Below are 25,328 nucleotides of genomic sequence, written 5' to 3' on the forward strand. Positions count from 1 at the left end.
TTTTTTTTTTTAAAGATTTTATTTATTTATTTGAGACAGAGAGAATGAGAGACAGAGAGCATGAGAGGGAGGAGGGTCAGAGGGAGAAGCAGACTCCCCGCCGAGCAGGGAGCCCGATGCGGGACTCGATCCCGGGACTCCAGGATCATGACCTGAGCCAAAGGCAGTCGCTTAACCAACTGAGCCACCCAGGCGCCCCTACAATTCCATTCTTAGTATCTACTCAAGAGTGAGGAAAACATGTTCATGAAAAACCTAAACGAATATTTACAGCAGCATTATTCATAATAGCCAAAATGTAGAAACAACCCAAATGTCCATCACCTGATGAATGGATTAAAAAATGTGGTATATCCATTCAACGGAATATTATTCCATCACAGAAACAAAATACTAATACATACTATAACACAGATGTGCCTTAAAAATGTTATGCTGAGTGAAAGAAGCCAGACCCAAAAGGCCACATACTGTATGATTCCATTCATATGAAATGTCCAGAACAGGCACATCCACTGAGGTAGAACGTGGATGAGTGGTGGTCAAAGGCTGTCTGAGGGTACAGGATTTCTGTTTGGGGGTGATAACAGCATTCTGCAGTTAGACTGTGGTGATGGGCGCACAACTCCATGTATCTACTAAAACCCACTGAGCTGTATACTTCAAATGGGTGAATATTATGGTACGTGAATTCTCTCAGTTAGAATGTATATGGAACCCTCTCCACACAGTGGCTTGCTTGGTTGCTTAGAACATTCTATAGTTTACCAAAGAAGTAAGATTTCAAAAGATATCTGAATAATATTTTACATTAGATGGAGACAGGATATTTTTACATTCCTGGAGACAGGAAGTCCAGACACCTGGTGGAGAGCGAGTGAAAACAGAAGGAACCACACGTGTGTGTGTGTGTGTGTGTGTGTTGCCTGAGGAAGAGACCTGCTCTTCAGCAGCTAAGGTAGGGGAAGGAGCAGGAGGGGGACACAAAAATTTCACTTCAAAGTGGAAGATTTCTTCTTAAACAAGAACCAATCAACCCATTACTTTCCTGGTGCCACTTTCTGCAACAACACCATTTATGCTACAAGGCCTTCATTTATTTTTAATGTTTGCAGGCAGAACTTCCTTAGCTCTGGATCTGTGCTGTGGGATTTGGCGGCCTCTCGCCATGTGTGGCTACTGAGCACTTTGAACGTGGCTAGTCCAAATTGAGATGTGCTGAGAGTGTAAAATACGTAACAGATTTCTATAGGAATGTAACAGGAATCACATTTGTAATCTTAAACTTTACAGTAGCAACGTTTAAAAAAGTAAAAAGAAACAGGTGATATTAATTTTAAGAATATAATTAATCTAACCCAATCTATTCAAAATATTATTTTACCGTGTCATCAATATAAAGGTGTTAATGAAGGAAGAGGAATTGACAGACTGGGTAATTTATCACTTACAAGTATAACTATGACAACATCACATTTCTTCAGTAAATCTCTCACCACACAGCCTAGTGCAGGGTGCTCGGCCACGCATGGGCATGCACTCTATTTCTTTAGCTTCATATTCATTTTACTAGAGCACAACTTACATGAGCAAAACCTCTCATTCTTAATTCTACCCATTAAGTGATCAGGAATTATGTAGAAGTATGGTAAAACAAAAATGTGTGTAGCTACGCAAGACAAGAGAAGCAGGAAGGGCAGTTGTCAGGAAGCTGTCTGTCCCCTGGACTGATGCTCCAACCATACCCCATGCTTGCCATTGTGTAAGCAAATAAAATTCACGTTTAGCACACTTCTGTTCCCCACATTTTAGGACTACATCACATGGCCTTCCATCCAGATCTGTGGGGGTGGCAGGTGCATACCAAGGAGGAATTTGAGTTTATTTCAAAGCAACCTTAGGGCCACTGGCGATAGAAATTCCAGGGCCAGAGCAGTGAACGCCCACCTCCCACCAGGATGACTTCTTCTCTGACCACGTGGAAGAAACAGCAAAGCACGCCTGGAAGATACGTTGCTAGGAATCTTATAATTTTTATTATTTTACAGTTAACTTACATGCCCTTGTTTGTTTGGAGATAAATGCACCACCGGATCCTGCCGCATTAATCTCCCGCTGGGGCTCTCTCGAAAAGCAGGCAGAACCTTTGACACTGCTGGGAGATGGCACGTTGGCTCTGGAATACAGCACAGGACATTATGGGGCAGGCACTAAACGGGTCCGAGCACATGCTGACAGATGAAGACGGCTTGCCATTGCATCTCTCAGGTCACTGACCAGCAAACTCTGAATTTCAGCGATAAGCTTGTTGAGAGTTTACACAATAGACAGCATGTCAGAAACTAAGTGGCTGATGGGTAAAGCTTGCAGCTGGTGACAGTGTGTCACGTCATACACAGTAGCAGAGCCAAGTACCACCAAACCAAAGGCCATGAACAACGCGGCAAAGTTAGGAATCAACTTTTGGTTTTGGGGGAAAGTTGAGAATATATGGATTCAATTTATGAAATTCATTCATTGCCAAGTGTGGCTAACCTAGCTCGGTCTACATTACCTAGACAGGCATGGATGCAATCACGTGTTACTTACCAGGACACTTTGGAAATATTTTACCTGTATATTCATGCTGCTCGAGGACAAAAGAATTGAAATCCTGAGGTCCTCTATAACTGTAAGCTAAGCACAACAGAAAAGACACACAGCAACTAGTTTACTTAAGACAATTGCTTCCTTTTGGACTCCAAGCCGGCATTCAAGGTGGGGTTCCAAAGGTAAAAGGTAAGCGATTTAGCTTCTTTAACACACCGATAGCTAACAGCAACAGTTCTGGACTTCTGCAACACCATTCCTGAACGTAAAGGACTGGGCAACATCCTCTAACTCTGACTCTCAACCACCTCCAAAAGCAGAGGCAGAAAAACGAAATCCGCTGAGATGGGTGAGCCAATTAAGCTCAACTCCGTGTTTCCACTGGGGCACCAGTGTGTCACACACAATGTACAGAGACAGGTGGGCCTGGCTAACAGATAAAAATCTCCTCAGCATTTTCACTCAGTGACCTGAAAGTCATTAGAGAATTGTTTTAAAAATTGAATGTATAAAGGTCGGCCCTTGATACACTCAATGTATAGTATGCTGAGTAATAAGAACGGAACAGTTATTTTTCTTGATTTCTCCCTAGCATGGCTTATACCAACCAAGCCCCAGATTCCATCTGATGTGCCAGTTAGAGAAAGCAAGGTTATTCCTCTGGAACGGTGGAATATAAAAAAAAAAAAAAATATATATATATATATAGAAAAAATTATTTTAACATTTTCTATGAAGCCTTCAATTTTGGATGAGAAAGGCCACCCACTGGTGAAAAGGCTTCTCTGGCAGATTCTGGGGTATCTTACTTAAAAAAAAAAAAAAAGGCATATCTTATTAAAAGGATGAACAGATTTGTTAAAAAGACTCATTGATATTAATTTCACAGTCTCATCTATTAAGAGTGGGATGCCACCAAATGAGAGAAGATACAAAGCAAAAAAGACTGGAGGGAGGTTTATGTGAAAGAATGAATTTAGGTCTAGGATGAACCTTATAATTACCCTTTCCAGTCCCAAGATACCTTTGTGACTTCACATGAGTGGGAAGTGGGGCTCTGAACACTGCACAAAGACCCTGCTCACAGCTCTGCTCGAAGCCTGCGCTAGGAGCCCAAAAAAGCTGCTAAAGAAAGTCATGTTGAAGAAGGGATCCTTTTCACGTGTGTCGTTACCATCTCAACAGTATCAAAACATATGGGATTAAAAACATTCTGTCAAGAGCAGAATAGCAGATCGGAAAATGCTCAGGTTTTGTGTGTTGGGGGTGGCTGCCATGAGAGTGGAATGACAGATGGCTCCAGTAATGAGGCACATCTCACTGAAGTTACTGGAACAAAGCAGATCTTCCGAACCTGAGAATTACATTTCTTCTTCCTCATTTCCTGGCTTAGCTAAATACGTCTCCACTCCTTTCTACGTGCATGGTTATTAGTACATTTACAGGGGAAGAATCATTAAAACAGAGCAAAACAATGTATTTGCAAAAAAAGAAAAAAAGATGGGTCTTTGCCTTAAAAGTGTACCTTTTTCAGCCCTGAAGTTTCCTTCTTTTTACCCCACTCTGGTGGTAATGCTACTAGAGATAGGATAAGGGGGGGGGGGGGAACCCACCCCACAGTCCAGATTCTATCATCAACAGTGTTGACACTAAATCCCTGAGGCTACTGCTTTGAGACTTAGTCTTGTTTCATGGCAAAATTTTATGGTGTCAGCTAGTGTTACGGTGTCACTGTGGAACAGTTCCATATAGAGAGATCAAGGGCTATGCCAGAAATCCAAATGAAGGCTCACCAATGAGAATCCTTCCCATCCAGCTGTTACATACTGCTACGACGTGTCCTCAGCTGAGAGCTTTCTAGCAGAGTGGTGGGGGGTGGGGGGTACAGCACAGGCGGGAGGAGAGAGGTCCTAACCACGCTACAGAGGTGACCCAACAGCAACTGCATCTCTCAGGGCACTTACAGTAGGCAACAACAAACCAACAAACAAGGGCCGAGGGAGATACTTAGGACACATATGGTTTGGCAGTGTAGCATTTTAATCTCGGTGATGAAAAGAATTCCTATGCCCTTTCTATTTTTAAACTGGGAGGGGGGGTCAGTTAGTATGCCTTGACTTTTCTCTCAGGTCTTATTTGCAGCCCTCACGCATACATAATCGAACTGAGACTTAATTCTCATTCACGTGTATTAACCAGGGCTGTATTCTATCACAGAACGCTTTCATGACGTCATCAAGAGGTGGCCAACGTCACGCTGGTAGAAAAGCAACTTGCTACTTGTGGGAATTAGTTACTTACCCATTTGGTCAGCAATGCTATCCTCACTTCTTTGCCAGCTGGGTGTAGATTTCCCGCTGCCACCAATATCTGACTGGGTGTTCTGCCTGTCGATGGAGGCTGGCGATCTGCGGCTTACTCCAAACCTGTGGCGATTACCCCCAAACAAAGGCAAAGATGACATCAGGGACCTCACCCAGAAGGGGAAGACAGGCCTGGGGGCAATGGACTAAACTCTAATGAAGGCACATGCCCGCTCATCCTTGTGCATGTGTGCTCGGGTGCCGAAACTGTGTGTGTCACGGTCAACACACATCACTCCGTTCAAGAAAGGGATGTATGCTCAGTACATACACTGTAAACAAGGGCCGGAGACATGAGCCTTGAGCTAACCCACGAAATACAGAATAAGAAAACCCAAATTTTCTAACCCACGTGTAGCCACACTCAGATTCTCATTCACGCACAAAGGAACGATTTCACCATCCTCATGTTCCATGTCTATCTTCCGAATGGAACATGTCAGGGGTTTCTCTTAACCCAGTAATCTGCTAAATCACTAAGTCACTCATTCTTGGAGCCAATATTTTCTGAACGTGTGCTCTAAGGTCTGAAAGACAAAGATTGCTATCATTTACATTACAGAGTGACCACATTCAAGATGTCTAAATTTTAAATTGCCTCTGGGAAGGGCAATTTGGAAGTAGGTACACTGGCATATAAAGGCAAATGTCTATTTCTGGAAAGAACAGTTAGCTATTTAATGAGCCAGTTTTATTTTACCCTGGGTAGAATAATAATATATGCCTAATTAAAGCATACGCCTTGATTAGCAATATCGGCAGGTAAATACTGAGTGAGCCCAGGAAAAAGGGCCAGAGTGTAAAATTCAAAGACTCGTGTGGACATTAGACATTTGTGCGTGGTTACTAATGAGCTTATGAGTAATCAATATGATAAAAAATCATCAGAGCCTGAATTGATCGATGCTTATGACAGGTGTCTTATTTGCTACAGACTGATAAATGCATGGGGAGAACCAGCAAGTGGTGTACTGGAAAGAGCAGGACACAAGGAGGAGGAAGGCCTGGAGCCAAGTTCTAGCTCCCCACCCAAAGTCACTCGAGTTTTGTCTCCATTTCTTTATTTGTAAAATGGCAATTCCATTTTATGGATTGGGGGAGAAAAATCTATACAAAAGCATCTGCAAAGCAGAGAAGGCTGTAACATTAACCTCCTACTCTAACATCTCCCTAAATTACTTCTGCACAATGACAATTGTTCACAAATTCAATCATAAGCCTCCCTAAACAAAGTTACCCCCATTATGATAAACAAAAAACCTGATTTATGAAAACTGCAGTGAAAGGTGCTCTTTAAAAAACAAAAGGGTGGTTCTGTGGACTGTGTGTGGATTTCAGTTCTGCCTTTCCTGTAAGTTGATCCAAACATCTGGAAGAAAATGACTAAAACTGTTTGCATCTTTGTATGTATTTATTACTTGATGCAATGATGCTTATTTTCATTAACAGTGACAACAAAAACGGGTGGTGGGGGCAAGTCACTAATTACGATCTTTGCCATCTCCTTCCTAAGTAGGGTCTTTGTTTAGCTCAGAACAGTGAATATCCTCCAACTGGCCCTACGATTTTATTCTAAATTTGCAGTAAAGGAAGACTTCTCTGAAAAGGCATAGCGATAAAAGTTAGACATGGATTCAATCTTGCTTTTCCTTTTTGGTAGCAGTGGAAACCAAAGACAACTTTTAAAACCTCTGGATTTAAAGCCGAATGCTTTTCTGGCTGTCTGGTTTTAAATGAACGATGAAGCAAGGCTGTCCTTCAATCCTGCCTTGAGAAGCATGTACCATCCGGCGGCACGAGGCACACTCTGGGACCACGGGCTCTGCCTCACGGAGCCAGTCCATAGCTGCAGAGCTGACTCACAACCTTTCCTCATCACAGAGTGGAAACTGCTCTACAACTTTCCTTTCTTGGTCTCAGTGGTCCTCAGGAACAAGCTTCCTCCCTCACGGAAGAGCGTGGAAGGAAGCTACAGTGGCCTGCCTGCTTCTGTCGGTTTCGCCTTCGGGCTGTGCGCCCACAGTTACGCTTCTGGCCACGATCTCCAAGCTCCTCATTCACCCAGCCCATCCCTCCCTCTGGCCCTTGTCTGACTCGTCAAGTCCTCAAGCATGTGGCCTGAAGATAAATCTCCAAGGATGGTAAAACAGACTCTAGGTCTTTTCAACAGTGTTGCTTTCTACTTATCTCCTGTTGCCATCCTAAACTTGTGCAGGTGCCTTTCTCCCCCACCTGCATGGAACGAGCATTATTAGTCACCCTGGTAAATTTCACCTCTCAACCAAACTGGATGGTCTGAGCATCCCCGCACCAGGGAGCTGGCAAGGCAGATACTGCGGGCCCGCTAAAGCAGAGGGAGGACAAGGCATCAGCAGATTACACTTGTGGACAACCACTGTGTCCTGCTCTCATCTACTGCTATTACCCCATGCTTTTGAGCTTCCTAAAGTCGAGCATTACTGAGTTTGCAGTGGACCACGTTCCGTCCTGCCCCACCGTCAACCAGTACATACCTACATGTACGGGGCTACGCTGTAGAGTAGATGTGATCATCTTTCTCTTGATAAGGGTAACTTTAGAATACAACCTGGCCCACGGGCAATGCATGTGAATCAGACAGTGCACGGTCTCCTACATCATGGGTACAGGCAAAAACTGCCTGGGGTCCACAGAACACTGTATCGTTGTCTTCTGGTCAAAGATCACCCCAGGTAAAAAAAGATATTACACGGTATGGTCAACAATCACTGGGTAACCTCACAAACAATGGAAAAACCCTCAGTATCACCTACAGTAGGGCTGGTGTTACATATCAGGTTAATTACCACCTCATTAAAAACACTGTGCAGGATGGGCACAATAATCATGTTTCTGACATTCACCAAAACACTCGGGTTTCAGCTTACATTTTTGGTACACATTGCAAGTGTATCACGGTCACAAGAAAACAGTGCTTTTGTTGTTGTTAGCTCGTTTATGTTTTATTGCTGTACTAACACTGAATTTGCAGTGAATTCTTATTTTTGAAGTCAAACCAGGCCATTTAAAATCTAAAATCTAAAACCAGGCCTTCCTCCTCCTTAAACCAAGAAATAAGCAGTTGGGCCGGTGGTATGGTATGAGAGTAATACTTAACTCATAAAATCTTTTGCAGGGACTCATGAAGAGCAGCTAAATTTTTTTTCTCATTGTCACTAAAGTAATTAAAAGAAGAGATGTGCATTTTAGATATACTACCAGGGGAATCCTCCGGGGGACACTGGGATGTGGGGCGGGGGGAAGCATATTTTTACAATGGTTTTATTGCCTACTTCCTGCTAACATAAATATTAGCAATAACAACAACAACAAAAATTACACTTATGGCTGTAAAAACCAACAAAATGCTATAGGATAAACCAAAATACCCATTATGAAGGTATTCTTAGTAAGCGTGACTATTTTGTAACACAGTAAAATCTCAAGAAAGTAACGAAATCAAGTGTGCATTTGTTAAAAATATACATGGGGAAAACTCAGAATAGAAACATCAGTTTTTGTAAATGCCTCACATTTGATTTTCAAATGGTTTCAAGTTCTCTACCAACTTCCCCAAAGAGATGGCCCAGCAGGATGTCTTTGATGGTTCTTTTACTCTTCCTCTGGGCAAAGGGGGCATGTGTGTGCCACGTCACGTTTTGCTGCTAATTACTTCCCAGCTTCAGACATCCTGGTGGTGGTGGTGGTTTTTTTCTTTTTTAGTAGCCTCTAAAATCATGTGTATTTAGCCTTTTACTTTTAAGTCTTGTCAGAAGCAAATAGTTACTTCTGGGTGTTTGGTATTTTCAAAAAAAGAAAAGAAAAATGACAAAACCCACAAGCTGAAATCAGAGACTTTGAAAGTGTGAGAAAAATAATTTTAAGCTTTGGCTCAGATAATTGTTTCACCTCCTTTAACAGCAACACCAACTCCAGCCAGTACTATGGAATTTGCTTCGGAGGAATAACAAAGTCTGTACTATAAAACTAGACCATATATATACAATTGGAGAAACGAACGTAACCTGATTTCTCTGCCGTGGAGCCCTTGGAGGCTAGAGAATGATAAACTTCCCGAGACGTGGTTTGAACCAGACATTAAAACATTTTTCTATCTGGGATATTAACCACATTTTCCCTTTCGCTCCTTTGTAGATCGACTGAGGCGCTTGTCTGAGTTACAGATGAGAGACAGCGACGTCACGGGGGCGAGGGGAGGGGGGGCACACCTACCCTTCGGGCATGGATTTTTGCCTGTAAGTGCCTCCACCAGAGCCAGTCTCGCTGGATGAAGACAGGTTGCTAGGGGAGTTACGACACTGCTGGGACCTTGCTAGAGCCATGGATGAGACCGTCACGTAGATGTCTGAACCGGGAGACAGCCTGTGAGCACAAACCAAAAATATGAAGTCAATCCAAGGGGAAGTCCCGAGGCAGTGCATGATGGTTAATATCATATAAACGCGACAAAGAAAGCCACTTCGTGGAGGTAGTGAAAATGAAGCCAGCTGGAAGCCTACAAAAGAAACTTCCCCATAAAACGACTCCCTAAGGGAACAGCTGGAGAATGGCCTTGAAGGGGATGGAGATAGGGGACATCAAAAAATAAAAGGGGGAAAAAAAAAACACGTATGTTTCCAAAAGCTGCCAAAATTCAATGGGCTGAATTGCTTATGCAGTTTCCTAGTATGGCAGTGCAGAGGATAACTGAACCCCGGTGACATTAACATAGCAATTAATTCCAATTTTGCACACTGGTTCTCCCAGAGTGCATGACCACAGTGAGATGAGTGCATTCTCTGTATGTGTCTTTGTTTTCCAATTTTATTACTCAAAGTCTGGAATGAATATTCAGATTTTGCTATTTAGTATTTATAAACATGATTGATCGTATAGCATCTACCATCTAAAAATTTCCATAAAAAAACGCCTAGAATGTCAGTTATTGAATTTAATTGGCATTAGTGAACTTACATAACGTCATAGTAGAGGTGTGCTCCCCAGATTGTGGGGACAGAAACCAGAGCTCTGTCATCGGGACACAGATTTTGTCCTTTACCTCCTCTGTTCTAGTAGACAACAGGACAACCCCAAGGACATCAGTAAGTGATGCTGGTCACTGTGACTGGGTGTGACGTCCGTCTTACTACGAAGATTTTAGCTCAGAAGCGAAAGCTGGCACCAAGCCTTCGACTCCTGTAGCAGGGAAGTCATTTCCGTGGGACAGCTGAGGAAGCAGAATCTAAGGCACTCGTTCAGTGAGCCAGGCTCCTGACTGTGAATCTGCTGCTCTGGGCTAATAAGCAGCTGCTGTTCCCTAGAGAAGGCCGGCTTTTCTCTCCTTCCTAGGACAGCTTGCAGTGCGTCTGCACGGCCGGACGCTTTTGCAGGGAAAGACATCTTTTACTCAAACCAAAGTTCTGAAGCCTGGGGACAGAACCCGATGCACTGAACTACAGCATTTTCTAACAGTGCAGCTCTGCGCCTTCTGTAGCAGGGCAGGATGGGGTTTCAGGCGCAGGAAGGTGACAGAAGGGAGAACAGAATCACAACGAGAAGCTTTTCTAACAGCAAGAATAAGGATGGATGCTGAGAGTATGACTCCCAAATCTATCTATGCCCAAGACTTGAGAATCCAGATCTCTCTGCTCCGCGACAAGCCTAGACTCTCCCTCTGTCTCCTAGACATCTCTACCCAACACCCTCAACCGCAGCTCAGATTATACCTCGTCAAACCTAACAGGCTTGCTTTGCCATTCCTCCAAACCTGTCCCCCACCCCCCCGCCCATATTTGTTACCTCAAGCTAAACACCTTGAAACCATCCTTTTCCCCTCCCTGCTTCCTCATCTTCCACTTCAATTGGTCTAATTAAGTTCAACTTTTAATGAGTACAATGTGTCAGGCACCCTGGGGCTGGTCTTCACAACACAAAGACTAAGAAGATAACTGGTCTTCAACCTGCTGATTGTCCTCCCAACTCCCCCATCTCTGGCCTGGATCAGCACAACTGTGCTCTAACTGGTCTTCTGATTTCTAGGCTTTGTCCACCCCATCCCTCCAGTCTCCACCTGGCCGAGTCATCAGACTACTAATGTGCTCTGCACACCTTCCCTTTGCCTACAGAATAGAGGCCCGAATCCCTGGCCCCCTCTTCCAGGCCTTGGACCATGCTGTCCAAGCGCTTCCTTCTCTCTATGCTCTTTGCCGGCTTCCCTGCACCCTACATTCTGGACACATTCAGTACGCCCTTGTTCTCAGACTCAGCTACCATATGCATACTTTTACTCATCTTGTCCTCTCTACCTCTTTCCCCCCTTTCTGACATAAAATCCTTTTTCTCTGAGGCCTAATTCCAACATCAGATCCCTGATTTCCTAGATGAATCAGAACCTCCTGGAGTCCCACATGGTCTATTCTTTGCACCACTAGAGCACATCCTTGAGCATGGTTAGTTTTATGTGTGTCTATCTTCTCAACTAGATTCGCTCTTAACTTAAGGGGCAGCACAGAGCCTTATTTCCCTTTACATCTCTGGTTGCTTAAAACATGTTTGCTGAATGAAGGAGAACCCCTATGAGCAGTGCAGAAAATGAAGAACAGTAGGTGGGTTCAGAGTAAGGGCCCATAGTGACATCAGATGCCCAAGCCAGGGGTTCTCAGCCATGGTGGGTCTACAATCAGTTGGAAAGCAGTTGGTCGCTAATAACAAAGTGCCAAAATTTGTGAATATTATACTAAAAGCAATTAGAACAGATTCAAAGTCCATATTCTTCCTTAAATGTGAGAAAAAGGGATGATGGAATTACAGCCAGAAACCCCTGAACATATCATCACTCTGACATACCATGGCAAGAGAACTTCTGATAATGGCTCCTCTAGGTACCATCCAATGTGGCATCAGATGCCAGGTGCTGGGGAGATGGGATGAGAGGCTAGGAAGAGGCAGAGTCTAGACTCTCTAAGTTCCTCCGGTTATTATCACCAATCTTGTTATTGCTACACAGACTCAGAGAAATACTAGCTACACAGCTGGTACTCTCAGGAGGATACAGGCTCAGGAAAGGGGTCTGTGTGGGGCAACCCCGGTGGCGTCAGGGACTGCTGGGCTCCTGGAACACCAGCTCATGCCTACTTTGGATAACATGTTTTGGTAAAAGAGAGATCAAGACACTTATCGGGGTACCATAAAATAGACCTCCCTTTATTCTTTACATTAAGACATATCCCAAATCTCTATTTATTCTGAAATAATCGGAAGGGGGCTGGAGTGGAGGAGGAATAGGAGAAGTAAGTTACAAAGAAAACTAGGTAGGGTTTAAGGAGCAGCGTGGATCCCAAGGTAACCAAGATACCATACTCCTGTCTGCCTTAAGAATTTGGCTTTTATAGGCTTGTAATACAGAACATCTTCTCTCTTCAGGCTGAACCAGTAATGCCAGTGAATTAAACGTAAATATTCAAATGTTTGTGTTTCTGTGAGGAAGTGACAACTGATTCCATAGGAAAAGTCAAGATGTGACTTCTACATTTGTATTTAGAGCTTACTTTTCTTACTCTGCTCTCCAAAACGTACATTAATTTAAAATATCTCATGCTAGTTCTCAACCTCAGCTCTTTTATTTGGCAAATGTATCAGAAAATTCTACTTGGTTACTGGAGTTATCCCAAAGTGAAAAAATAGCATTTCCAGAAGGCCAGCATTCACTCCCATCCCTCTTTTGCATTTATATAACTCAATAGTGGCTTTGTTTTCTGTCTGTTCACACACATAGAACACACAAACAGAAACTGATGGAATGCCACCCAAATGTTTCTACGATGCTAGATGTATATGTATGGCAGGCAAAAGAATTTTCAGAACTAGCCCTTATTCTGATGACTTACTCTTCTTTTCAAGCACTCAAACGGATACCATCACACAAATATTGTTTGAGAACAGACCTTGTTCAGGGAGCAGGGGTTGCCACCTGCCTGGCAGTCCACTTCTGCCAGGAGAGCCTGTGGCTGGTCACTACTCAAGCTGGGCCACAAGCTGTCCTGCCACTTTGAAAAGGGGGACGCCCCCAGATTGGCTCACACAGGAAGCCAGCATGCTGACTTCTTGACTCTCCATCCCCCACCACCCACTCTTGTTTTAAGGGTTGCTGAGGCCACTGAAGAGTTAGTGCAAGATCAATAGGCTTTTCCTCTCTTTTGAGAAACTAAGATCTATCTACTTTCTTTTAGTCTTAACAAGCCTCCGACATCTGGATACTAATGCTAAATAGGCTTAGAGGACTAACATTAACACAGCTTTCAGTTGCTGTGAGATTTTTCAGTTCTGTGGAATGTAAGAATTTTCAAGAATGTTCTGGTCACTGTGAGAAAGGAAATGTCTAAACCTTTTCGTGTTAATTTCAGTAGATTCTTTTCCCCTACATTTTTGTAAATTTAGCCAAGAAATAACTAAATGTTTTTAAAGTAACTGATAGTAAATGTTCTCTGGAGCTCCCTATGACTTCCCTCTGCAGAAATAAAACACCAGGGCTTTTTGATTCTATGAAAAATGCAGCAACTGAAAAAGTCATGATCATCAGCCAGAAAGACAATACCTCCATAGTCCACAAGACTCCACTTAACACCACCAGCTTTTCATTTATATGCAATGCATTTCACTGCAATGAAAACACTGAACTGAACGGAACGGACATTTAGGAAGAGATGGTCCAAGATCAGAATCAGTTCCTCATTTTCCAGAAGCATTCTTATACCAGGGCAAAAGGGAGAAGAGACTTACCCACAAAACCCAGATTTCTAATAAAGTAAAACTCTTGCACCCCATCACACCCTTCTAATCAACTCACAGGACCACACACATGGTGTTAACATGAATAGATTCTCATTAAATTGATCTCTTCAGATTGTGACTGATTATAATTTATCAACTTGTGGATAAAGAATTCTCAGTATCCAAGTGGCTTATGATAAAACATTTTCCTCAGTGGTTACATATAGGTTTAATTATGCCTCTCTGTCCTGCTTTGTACTCCAAAGTGACAGCACTGCCTGGATGTGTCCAAGGACACAAGGCCTTCTGTAACCCAAGTGCAAACAGTGGAATGATGGTAAAAACAAGAGAGAGGGTTTCAAATAGCACCAATGACTGACAAATTAGATGCTTGAGTCCATAATTAAGCACAGCACTTTACCACAACTTAGCAATTAAAATGCTCTTCACCCAGGGAACAGGACCAAGTTAAAATCTGTCTTCAGAAATGTTTATCAACCAGGATTCTTCCAGAATTATGTAAAAAAAAAAAAAAAAAAAATTCTCATAAATGATTCAAGGTACTGTAACTGGGTGCTACCCCCACACCAGAGTTTGATCAAGCTGTATTCTAATTCAAGCCACTCATCCCTTTGCCTTTTCATCTCTTCCTACTGTGTTCTTTGTGAACCAGAGCTACCCCTGGCTTTCTGACCATGTCATAAGATCTTCCATACCGGTTGTTCAGACTGGATCATGGAAATCCTGTTCTGATGAGCCTCCCATGACAAGGTCACTTTACAACAAGGAGTAACTCCCCTGCACAGTTAGGGAAATACGGCAATTCATCAAACACTGAGATAAATGGATCATCACATCACATCACAGCTGCTAGCAAGCTGTTAGAAGTTCCCAGCCTGGCACCCCATCATGGGGGGCCTCTTAAGAAGAGTCAGTTTTTTTTTTTTTTAAAGATTTTTATTTATTTATTTGACAGAGAGAGACACAGTGAGAGTGGGAACACAAGCAGGGGGAGTGGGAGAGGGAGAAGCAGGCTTCCTGCTGAGCAGGGAGCCCGATGTGGGGCTCGATCCCAGGACCCCGGGATCATGACCTGAGCCGAAGGCAGACGCTTAATGACTGAGCCACCCAGGCGCCCAAGAAGAGTCAATTTTATATCTAAGGGTGACTCTAAACAGAAAATAAAAATGGACTGCTTGCAGGATCAGCTACATAATTCATGGGACTCAGTGCAAAATGAAAATGAAGGGTCCCCTTTGTTGAAACAGTGTTGCAGACTGTAAGACAGTGACAGCAGAGTGTGAAACCCAGCCCGGACCGTGTACGTGTGGGGCTCTGTGTACCTGCACAGCCTGCACCACATGAAACCGGCTCTGCAGTGCACGTGACGGGGGCGTCCCTAACACTTGCTCATCGGACAAGTCTGTCGTGAGCTCTGGTCTAGGTATGGTGCTAGATTTCATTCATGTATCATAGTGCTTGAGAGAGAGGCCTTGATGCTAATCTCAGCTCCACCACCACCGAGCTATCACTTCGTGCTAATTGTCTCATCTCTCAATCCCGGGGCACCCATATTCGAAGAAAGAGGGTGAACAGCAGCCAATGTACTGGGCTGTGAACTGAGAGAACTCACACAAGGGACTGTGGACAGAGCCTGGCACAGGATATGAACTCAATACCACCTCCTTACAGTTCTTAAGTAAAACACAAGTAAAATATAACTGGTATGAGGGCAGTACACATAGGGTGTAGGGGAGGCTCAGGCGGCTTAGAAGTCAACTCCTACTGTGAAAACTAAGAGAAAGGAAGCTTTATGAAGAAATGCATCCGAAACAGGTCTTATAGGAAACCAAGGATTTCCAGAGAACTCAGGAGTTAGGACACAGGAGAGTGAGGGTGTATGTGGTCGCCATAATGATGAGTTAGACTAGAGCATTATCCTTGGGGGAAGATGGCAGGGGTTGTGACTGGAAGGATGAGTGGGTCTTATAGGGTGAGCCCCCCTATGGTAAGCTGAGGAAGCACAACCCTTCTCTGTCAGCTAACAGGGACACACAGAAGGTTCGATAGCAAAGCAGTGGAATGGACAGAGCTGATCCTGAACACCCAGGGTAAACAGGCAAATTTGAGGGAGATACAGACAGATAAGAATCCATTAGTCCACCACAAACACTAGCCTCTTCGATTAGTCCTACCCTCCACCAATATTCACAAATCCTTCATGAAAAGAAGTTACAACCAAACCCTTTAGTGAGAAGCTAAGTGATTTTTTGTTTGGTTTTGACACACTAGGATTTTAAAGACTGGAAAAAACTAGACAAGAAAAATTCATTCCCTATCCCAGTTTACAAACAAGAATAAGGGAAGCAGAAGCTGAAATATGGCACGCCATGCTGGCCTCTGCTCAGAGTGGCTGCCCACGGGCAACTGCCTCGAGGGGTCCCTGAGACCCCCAGTCCTCTCCTCACAACTGCCCTAAGCTAGGAGAAGAGAAAAACACCACCACACAACCCACTTTCCTTTCCCATAGGATCCTACCAGTACTTAAGTCCGAACCGTTTGCTGTTGGCCACGGTTCAGGGCTGCACCACATCTTCATCTCTACATCCCTACTTTTATTTTGTGCCATTTCATATGCCATCATCATCTGTCCTTTTAAAAAAATAATGGGACGGGGCACCTGGGTGGCTCAGTCGTTAAGCCTCTGCCTTCGGCTCAGGTCATGATCCTGGAGTCCCGGGATCGAGTCCTGCATCGGGCTCCCTGCTCAGCTGGGGGTCTGCTTCTCCCTCTGACCCTCCCCTCTCATGCTCTGTCTCTCTCTCATTCTCTCTCTCTCTCATTCTCTCTCTCAAATAAATAAATAAAATCTTTAAAAAAAAATTCCAGAAAAAGGGGGTGCCTGGGTGGCTCAGTCGTTAAGCACCTGCCTTTGGCTCAGGTCATGATCCCGGGGTCCTGGGATCAAGCCCCGCATCGGGCTCCCTGCTCACCGGGAAGCCTGCTTCTCCCTCTCCCACTCCCCCTGCTTGTGTTCCCTCTCTCGCTATGACTCTGTCAAATAAATAAATAAAATAAATAAATAAATAATGGGACACCGAAAGAGTCAAACAAAAAATGACAGACTGGGACACTCCGGGCTGTTTCACCAGGCTGGGCTCTGATTCTCTCCAGAGACAGCGGACTCTCTGGACAGCGAAGATCAGGCTGCTAGAGCTAGTGCGGTAAGCAGGGCACAGGTACAGGAGTGGGCCCTGCCCCTGCCGGCCCTCCTTACGTGCCTGCACTGTGATCCTTAAAATGAGCCTGCAGCTCCACAGCCAGCAGTCCTGGGCCATCTTCGTGTGGCCGGAAGGAGTGTCTGACAAGCCCTCTCGCGGCACAGCCCAAACACACCCAACACACAGGAACACGCTCTCGAGCGGGAGAGCAGCTCAACTCTGAAGACCAGCCCTAGGGACACTCTGCCCATCTCATGGCACACGGCAACTGTTTCTGCAAGTAAAAAGGAAATTAAGTCTACTTTTGTCAGCCAGCACTTTAATGACAGGCAGATCCCGAATGGCCACTCTGTGACCATACTGTGTGATTCTCACAAGTGGAAGCTGACCTTAGACCATTCACTGTCCAGGACTCTGAACAAAAGGCTTAGGGGAAAGTGTCACACAGATGATTGTGGCAGTGGGTCTGGTAGCTAATTTGCCTTCATTATCACCAATTTCTACAAGTTTATATATATATACTGTGCAATCAACAAATCTTAAAGAAAAATGTCAGTGGTTTCAAATACAAGGCAGCAGAATATACTTTTTTCCCGTGAGTTATTTAAATTCTTGAGAAATGTACTCAAACAGCTGATGCGCCTCCATCAGGCAAAGGCCTAACTTCTCTGCAGGGAGGAGGGTGACAGCAGGACATATGTTAGATGTGGCTTCTAGGAACACCATCCCCGTCTCGTTGTGCACACGTGTGTGTACAGGCTGAGGAAGCCTCGGGGCCATCACGGGCCCCTGTAGCGCCTCCCATAAGGTGTGGCCAGGCCAGGCCTCCTGGGCAGTCCTAAGGCAGCAGCCCCCTAGCGCCGGGTCGGAGGGCAAGACCCCGCTGCTGGGCACTCACAGGACAACAGTTCCCTAGTGACGCGCAGAGCAGCATGGTCATGCGCCCCCTCACTGCTCTTCCCAGAACACAACTGCTTTTCATAAGATCCTCTCGAAGGTCACTCTAATTTGCATGGATGGGTTTTCCAGAATTTCCTACACTTTCTGCAAATGCACAGCAGGCCTCCTGAACTCATCCTCTGTCTCACCAAAGGGAACCATGACACTGTCGCTGAAGACAACACAGCCTGCCTGTGCAAACACACTGACCCACCACACGCTTAGCCTCGGTTAGGCCGCAGACAGCCTCACTAGCCCAGGTTGGCAGCACTACTAGAGCCCAAAAGTGCTCCTTGGGAACACGGTCTGTTCCCCCCACCAATGAAGCTCTGTCTGGAAGAGCATCTACAAAATGACAACAGTGACAAACAGCAACCATCATTTTCTAAGCCTCATTATGTGGCAGGCCCGTCCTAAAGCTCAGATCAGACACAGAGTAACCATATTGCCTCAATCAATCTTCCCATCAGCTCTGGGGTGCCCATTTGATTCTCAGCACCCTGAAGTACAGAGGGGACAGGGAACTTCCCACTGTCACACCGCTCCCTTTGTCCACATGCGAACCCAGGCCTCTGCACTCCTGGCACCTCTGGGAGTTTTCTGGTGGTTCACGCTGCAACTCTGGTGGCCCCGTAGGCGGGAAGCCCGGTGGGGACATGTGTCTGGGCCGAGTGCACGAACGCTACTTAGCAGGCCCGAGGAGTGACCTCTGAGCACTTGGAGAGCCTGAGCTGGGGGCCATGCTGGAGCACTCTGGTCTCATTCCCTGGGTCTGTCTGGAGTGCATAAAGGAAAGAGAACGGGGGGTTATGAGGACCTCTAGCACTATGCCCATTTCCTGAATCCTTAAATAGGAAACATCACTGCACTATCATCTGAACGTGCGAGCATGCATCCATCTAACTCTAATCCCAGTGTGGATGCCACGGGACGCCAGCTCCTCTGGAGGGCTGGGGGAAAAGGAGCCGTATGAGCCCAGTGACTTTAAGTCAAGTATGGCCCTCTGCTTTTCCTCCTCATCTTGGCCAATAATTTGGTTTCAAATGAAGGACCAGTTGTTAAGCTGCGGAAACAGGGAGTGGAAGGACAGATGGAGGAGGGCCACTCGTGTCAAGGCATCAAGGAGAGAATACCCGGCCAACAGAGTCCTTCCCGGGCCCGGAGCCTGGGGCGGTGGGTGGAAGGCGAAAGCCAGCTGAGCAGGAGCTCCCAGGGAGGTGGACTCGCACTGGCGGCCGCGATGAGGGGCGCCTCCACTTCTATCAGCCTGCACACACCACCCCCCCACCGTGCTGTCCAGGCCAGAACAATCTTAGCGTGACCTGACACCCCTGCGGCAAGGTCGGGGGAAGCTCAAAAACCAAGAACTCAGAGAAGTTTAGGACTCCCAACTAGATGGGTGTGGGGATGGGGCTGAGGGTGGACAGGAAGGCAATTAGGAATCCTAGCGCCACCCTGACACTTGGGGGGCCGGTCACTGCGCCGGGTGACACGGCGAGCAGGGGCGCGGCCGAAGGCCACTTGGGCTTGTGGGGAGGAGACACTCGCATGACCTGCAAGGGCAGACTCAGTACGTCGTCAGGCAAATGGACATGAAAAGTGAAAAGGAGGTCAAGGCAGAGCTATACCACTGAGGAACTGCCCACACAAGGGTGACGGCGGCCGACGCTGCGGAGAAAAATCAAGCCACCCCGCGGCACGGCCCGGCATGGGATGAAGAGAAAAATGAGGAAGGAGTCGAACAGGACACACCGTTTGGGGGGGCAATGAGACAGGTGCAGAGAGCTGACCAAAAAAAAATCAGGAGTGAAGTTTTGGAAGACAGGAAAAAGGAGTCTGAAGGAGGGAGCAACGAACAGTGTCAGGTAAACTGAAGACAGCCACATCCAGTGGGTTCAGCTCTAGAAACACGGAGGTCAGGGATGTAGGCAGAGCGAGACCAGTGAAGCTCTCAAGTTCTAGGGCTCAAGGGTCCTCAACTCAAGCCAAACAACTATGACCCAGGCAGACGGCATCTGGAATGCACGAGTCCTGAACCGTCCAACCACAGCTGAGGGATTAAATGGGCGCTTGCTTTATGTCAAAGCAGAAAACGACACTGAAGACTGGCGTGCGACTGCTCAAATAAACTTAGCATCTCCTTAAAAACGAAGACTGAACGGGCACATGACCGTGATGCTCTCTGTGGGGGGCTGGTGTCTGCAGAGAGGGCACGGGGAGGCTGCACACGTGGCCAGCCTTAACCTCCCAAGTGGGGAAGTGCTCCCCCCAGCTGCTCAGAGCTAAAGGCAGCGGACGCGGGGAATAGTGGCATCCAGGTACAACTTAGAAGTACCAAAGCTGGTTAAGTTCCAACACCAAATATTTGCATAAAGGCTGGAGATGCTTCAACTCAAAAAAAAAAAAAAAGGAGAAAGGAAAATTCCTTATGCTAAGACGCCTGTTGTCCAGCAAAGCCCCTGAAATAGCTAAACTTTTCTGAGCATATTTTACACACATCAGGGCTTTATGACTGATCCCACACTATGTTTAAACACAGTAATGTGATAAGTTCAATGTGCTACAGTAGATATTTTAGTTCCAATTCTACCCTTACACTCTAGATAAATTTGAGGCCAAAATGGTGATATTTTTGCGTCATATTACCTATTTTTGTTGAGTAAATATTAATTCTGTTAATAAATACTACTCTCACAAATACTATAAAATTCTGTACTCAAAAGGCCACCTGGACAGCATAAAGCTCACATATTTAAGGCAAACAGAATTAGATTTTGGTCTATTTAGACGGCAAATGAATCCTCTTGTTTTTACTGCATCAGTTTCTCTCAACAATGTATTCAGAACACAATTCAGTGAAATAATTCTTATTAGAAACTTCAAACACCAACACATTTTGGTATGTTATAAAAACCATGCCCTTGATATTAGAGAAAAAAGGAAAATCTGTTCCAAAAGTATTTAAAAAAAAAAAAAAATCTTCCTAATGACCTTCAAGTCTGGGATCTTGCATAAAAATGCAGGAAAAACTAGGCTTCTACAAGCAGTAAATTGGTGTTTTCATGGAAAGTGAACCAGGCTGGAACCAGCCATGGTGAATGAAGCGGGCAGATCTGTGTAGCAAATCTGGGCAGGGCACACTTGAGAGGGCTGCTGGCTTCAGCTTAAATACAGCTGGTTTCTCCACAGTTCAATACAACTTGCCTAGCGCCGAGGGGAGGAAAATAAACAGAATGAAAATACGTAAAGGCAGTACTTTGGTCTCAGTATTAGGCTCATGGCATTATCAGTAAGGCAAGATTCCAGGTATGGCAGACCCTGGCATTTATTCTGACCATTTGCAACTCATCTGAAAGGAGTCACACTTTACAGACTGCCCAGGTACAAATGCAAATGGCACCCAGGGCAGGACTGGTAGGAATGGGGAGGCCGAATGGACGATGAGAGCCGGGCAGCCAGGAGCCTCCCTTCACCATTTCAGTGAGGTGTTCCGTTCTCAGTAACACCGTGACGGGATGCTTTCCAGTAACATTTTACTACAGTTCATGGAGAAAATGATACTTCTGGGTAAATTTATGAATCTGGGGATTCATGGAGGACTCAGGAAGTAGTCCTGATGAATGTCATGAGTCTGTTCTATATCTAAATATCCTTGAAACAGTAGCTAAAGGTTCTCAAATAGCATCTTCTAATGGTGACTCCAAGTTAAAACTTAAAAAAAGAAATAATGCATTACTGAAAGTGAGCAATGATGAGATAGGAAATTGAACTCTTAAGTTTCCACAGAGGAAGAATATCTAACTACTACGTATTTCAAAAGGAAGGTGAGCCAAATAATCCTAATATCCTGCATATGTAGACCTGAGATTTTACAGGTCACATCAACCCTCCTTCATAAGATCTGAAATACCAGTCCAGTGTCCTGTAGATACCTGAAACTAAGAAGTCTTAATTGAGCAGAGGTTAAATATCTCTGAAACCACTGGCAACCTCGCTCCTGCCACTTTCATCTGTAAAGCGTGGAAGGTCCCAGGGCTACTCTGATGGTCTTACAGGGAGAGCATTCAGATTCCCCTGCCCCCAGGGGTGGGGGACTGTGTAGTGGTTAAGATGAACGGCAGACACACGTACCCTCAGAAATCACCTCTCAAACTCAAAGAGCTCCATCTGGAAATAAGGGAGCTGATGCATTCTCTAGCACTAAAAGCTGCTTGCATCATATGGTGATAATTAGCTACAAAAAATATTTCCACTTTTGAGGTCAGGATGTTCAGCAACAGGCTTTAGTTTCTGTTGCAGAAATTAAATTCAGCATGGAATCAAAATATATCCTGCTCTTTTATTATATGGAATATTGTATAAAGAAAACCACACAAAACAATTTAACTTGTAAAAGTCTCATGATTGTCTTGAAGGAGAAAGAAAATAGCATTGAGAAGGCCCTTCTGCAAACAATGAGTTCCTACAGTTCATCTTTCAAAATGTGGGCCAAATCACAAATTCCAGTTCATACACACCTCAGGGAGAGCCAAGTTTGGAATGTGGAGAACAAAGAGTTTATTCAGAGATCTCTTAGATATTTTCCTCCTCAAAAATGATGAAAGTAAGAGGAGTCCAGATGATAAAGTAGCCAGTTTGGGAGGAATCTTTAATTGAGATAAATAGTAGAGTTCTGTAAGTAGATCTCCAGGATTAAGTGAGGAAGTTTAGAAAGACAACTAGTTTTTTGTTGTTGTTGTCTATAAATTATTTCTACATGATATCCCAAATATTTCTGAGCTAGTTAAGTGACAATGTTTTATGCAATAGCACATAAAACACATAAAGGCACAAAAGTTAGACTAAGATAAGAAACATCACAGTGTGGTTTTTAAAGCCTCCAGCTTTCTGCTCCCAATCTGAGCCAACCAATGACCATTTAAGCAAAGCTGGGGCCCATTTTCCTTGGCACCCTGTCTCTGCTGCTCCGTTGAGCTAGACTCACGTTTTGGCTCCCACCTTCTTTCTGCCCCACACAGCTCCTGGAACAGAGACTTCTCCCCAGCTCTGGGGATTCCTGATCCCTCTCCAGGGTGGGGGCCACAAAAACATTGTGAGATGTGATCAAGACAAGCAGAAGTGATGAGGAAAGGACAGTGTATAGAAAGAAGTTGGCTTCTTCTATCAGGTGACTATCAGCTTACTGAATTCAACTGTCTCCTTCATTAGCATAGGTAATTTACAGTGCTATTACTTAAAATTTTTACAATCTTTACTAAACAAGTGACACAAATACAGACACTCAATCAAAAACCTGCATTCTTTAGCTACTATCATATTAGTTCTCCCCCAAAAGACAAAGACTGTCAAAGATGATAATATGGTCAATAGCCCCTCAAAGAGTCAGCCAACTTCTAACCCATGTTGCCACCGAGTGTGCAGTGATGGTTTCTGTTGCTATCATATGAAAACGAAAGCGCAAAGCACACATACATTATTCAGAGCTGAATGCTTTGCTGAAATATATCCTTATGCATCCTTATGGCTTTAGAATGCTACCATGCTTTGAAAGCCACCAGGGCACGCACCTGTTTCTGTTTCAATTCCTGACTTCTTTCTTTTTTTCCTTCTTCTTTTTAGAGAGGGGGAAGGGGGCAGAGGGAGAGGGAGAGAGACAATCTTAAGCAGGCTCCATGCCCAGCAAGAAGCCAACGCAGGGCTCGATCTCACAACCCTGAGATCGTGACCTGAGCTGAAATCAAGACTCGGATGCGTAAATGAGCCACCCAGGCACCCCACAATTCCTTATTTCTAGTAAAATATGGGAAGACCTAAAGCTAGTGCTTGTGGGTCTGGGGCTCTTTAAACCTGGGGCGGAGATTCAGAGCGAACCTTTGGAGGCACACTCACCGCCTCTCCAGTGGGCGTCCATCACTGGAGATGCTTCGAGGGATGTTGGCAGCTCTTTCTGGAGGAGGCATCTTCCCGTCTCCTTTCCCAGCATTCAGCCTCGAGGTCATGGGACTCTGCACCTGGGAGGGGACTTGAGGTGAATGAGGCCCCTTGTTGGCATTCCTCTGCCATTTGTTATTATTTCGGAAGGGAAACTTGAATTCGTACGAAACCCCTTCATTCATTTTGTATTCCACCACTGGCATGCGGTAGGTTTCAGAGCAACTCCTATGAAGGGCACAGAAAGAAGAAAAATTAATATTGTCTTTTCTTGTGGGTGGAACCACACTGATTCTCATTAACAGTTAATGTGGATCAAACACTTCATCCTTTGTTTTAAACTGTTTTTTAACCATTGGGCCCTCTAATTACTGGCCTTTCAAAAACCAGAACCCCAGGAAGTATTATACTGGTATGTTTTCCCTTGCTCAGTCTCAACAATGGAGTCTGAGACACGGAGTCCTAAAAACACAGTGAGACCCACAGTCATCCTGGTGAGTGGAGGGGGCGGGTAAGAGCAGAGTCAGCACTGAGGCCTGAGGAGGGAAGGCCACCAGGCCGGCAGGACAAGGGTAGCAGAACCCTAAGACCAGGCCCCAGAGGAAGCAAGCAGTCAGCTTTATGCTCCCCTTCACTGAGCGTCATGACTGGGCATCTAAAAAGGTACTGAGTTTGCTGGGGATCTTAATAGTCAAAAAATTAAGGGGGGATAAATTTTGAAATCCAAAATGAGAACCAAATTTAGCTCAGAAGGAGAAAACAAAAAGCCAACTATAGAAATTCTGCAATTATAAAAAAAATCACCAGGGAACAAAGAATAATCTGAAATCAGACTCCCCTCACTCCCACCCACCCCGCAAGCTAGAATATCTTCCATAGCAGGACTGGCCCCAGGTGGCAGCCTGAGTGAAACTGGTGTCAGGCCCAATTGTCTTTCTGTTGCTTTAGCCCCTTTTTTGGTGGGCCCCTAAACCTTAGGAAATGTGGAAACCACTCTCCATTCCCTTTACCCAAATAACCAAGGAAGGTTCAGTCTATTATTAACTTGACCGATAGACAAATTACTGAGAAAAACCTATGCCCACTAAAGCATTAACTCAAAACTATGCACTTGGATTTTATTACTAAGCAAAAAAAAAATGACTTTCTTGTTTAAAGGAATTTCAAAGACTGAGCAGCAGGTGGGGGGACTGAGAAAGGAAGGGTTAAGAGTGATTATGAAACACTTCAGACACAGAGGAAGGAGAGTCCAAACAGTGCTGTCCACTAGAGACATAATGCGAGCTAGCAGCCACATGACAGAAGTAAAAGGGAATAGGTGAAATTGTTTATTTAATCTAATCTATCTAAGATGCTGTCATTTGAACACGTAATCAAGAAACCAATATAAAAACAAGGTGATGTACACGCATCTAAATCTGGTGTGTATAGACACGTAACAGCACTGCTCACTTTGGGCTAGCCACGTGACAACGGCCCCTCAGCCACGGGCGACTTG

General features: G+C 44.9%; 1 protein-coding gene across 1 annotated transcript in view; it reads right to left on the minus strand.

Annotated features, from left to right (window-relative positions):
• SIPA1L1 (signal induced proliferation associated 1 like 1) overlaps window positions 1–25,328 on the minus strand; it is a 334,415-nt gene that overhangs the window by 26,319 nt on the left and 282,768 nt on the right. The window contains exons 16-20 of the mRNA XM_081829748.1: window positions 23,789–24,058; window positions 9,204–9,353; window positions 4,891–5,015; window positions 2,614–2,676; window positions 2,058–2,176 (exon numbers count right to left, since the gene is read on the minus strand). Coding sequence (XP_081685874.1) covers window positions 2,058–2,176; window positions 2,614–2,676; window positions 4,891–5,015; window positions 9,204–9,353; window positions 23,789–24,058 — 727 coding nt within the window. The remainder of the gene's footprint in view (window positions 1–2,057; window positions 2,177–2,613; window positions 2,677–4,890; window positions 5,016–9,203; window positions 9,354–23,788; window positions 24,059–25,328) is intronic.

Source organism: Leptonychotes weddellii, chromosome 9 (assembly GCF_054177405.1).
Source record: "Leptonychotes weddellii isolate Sample4059 chromosome 9, ASM5417740v2, whole genome shotgun sequence".
Classification (NCBI taxonomy): Eukaryota; Metazoa; Chordata; class Mammalia; order Carnivora; family Phocidae; genus Leptonychotes; species Leptonychotes weddellii.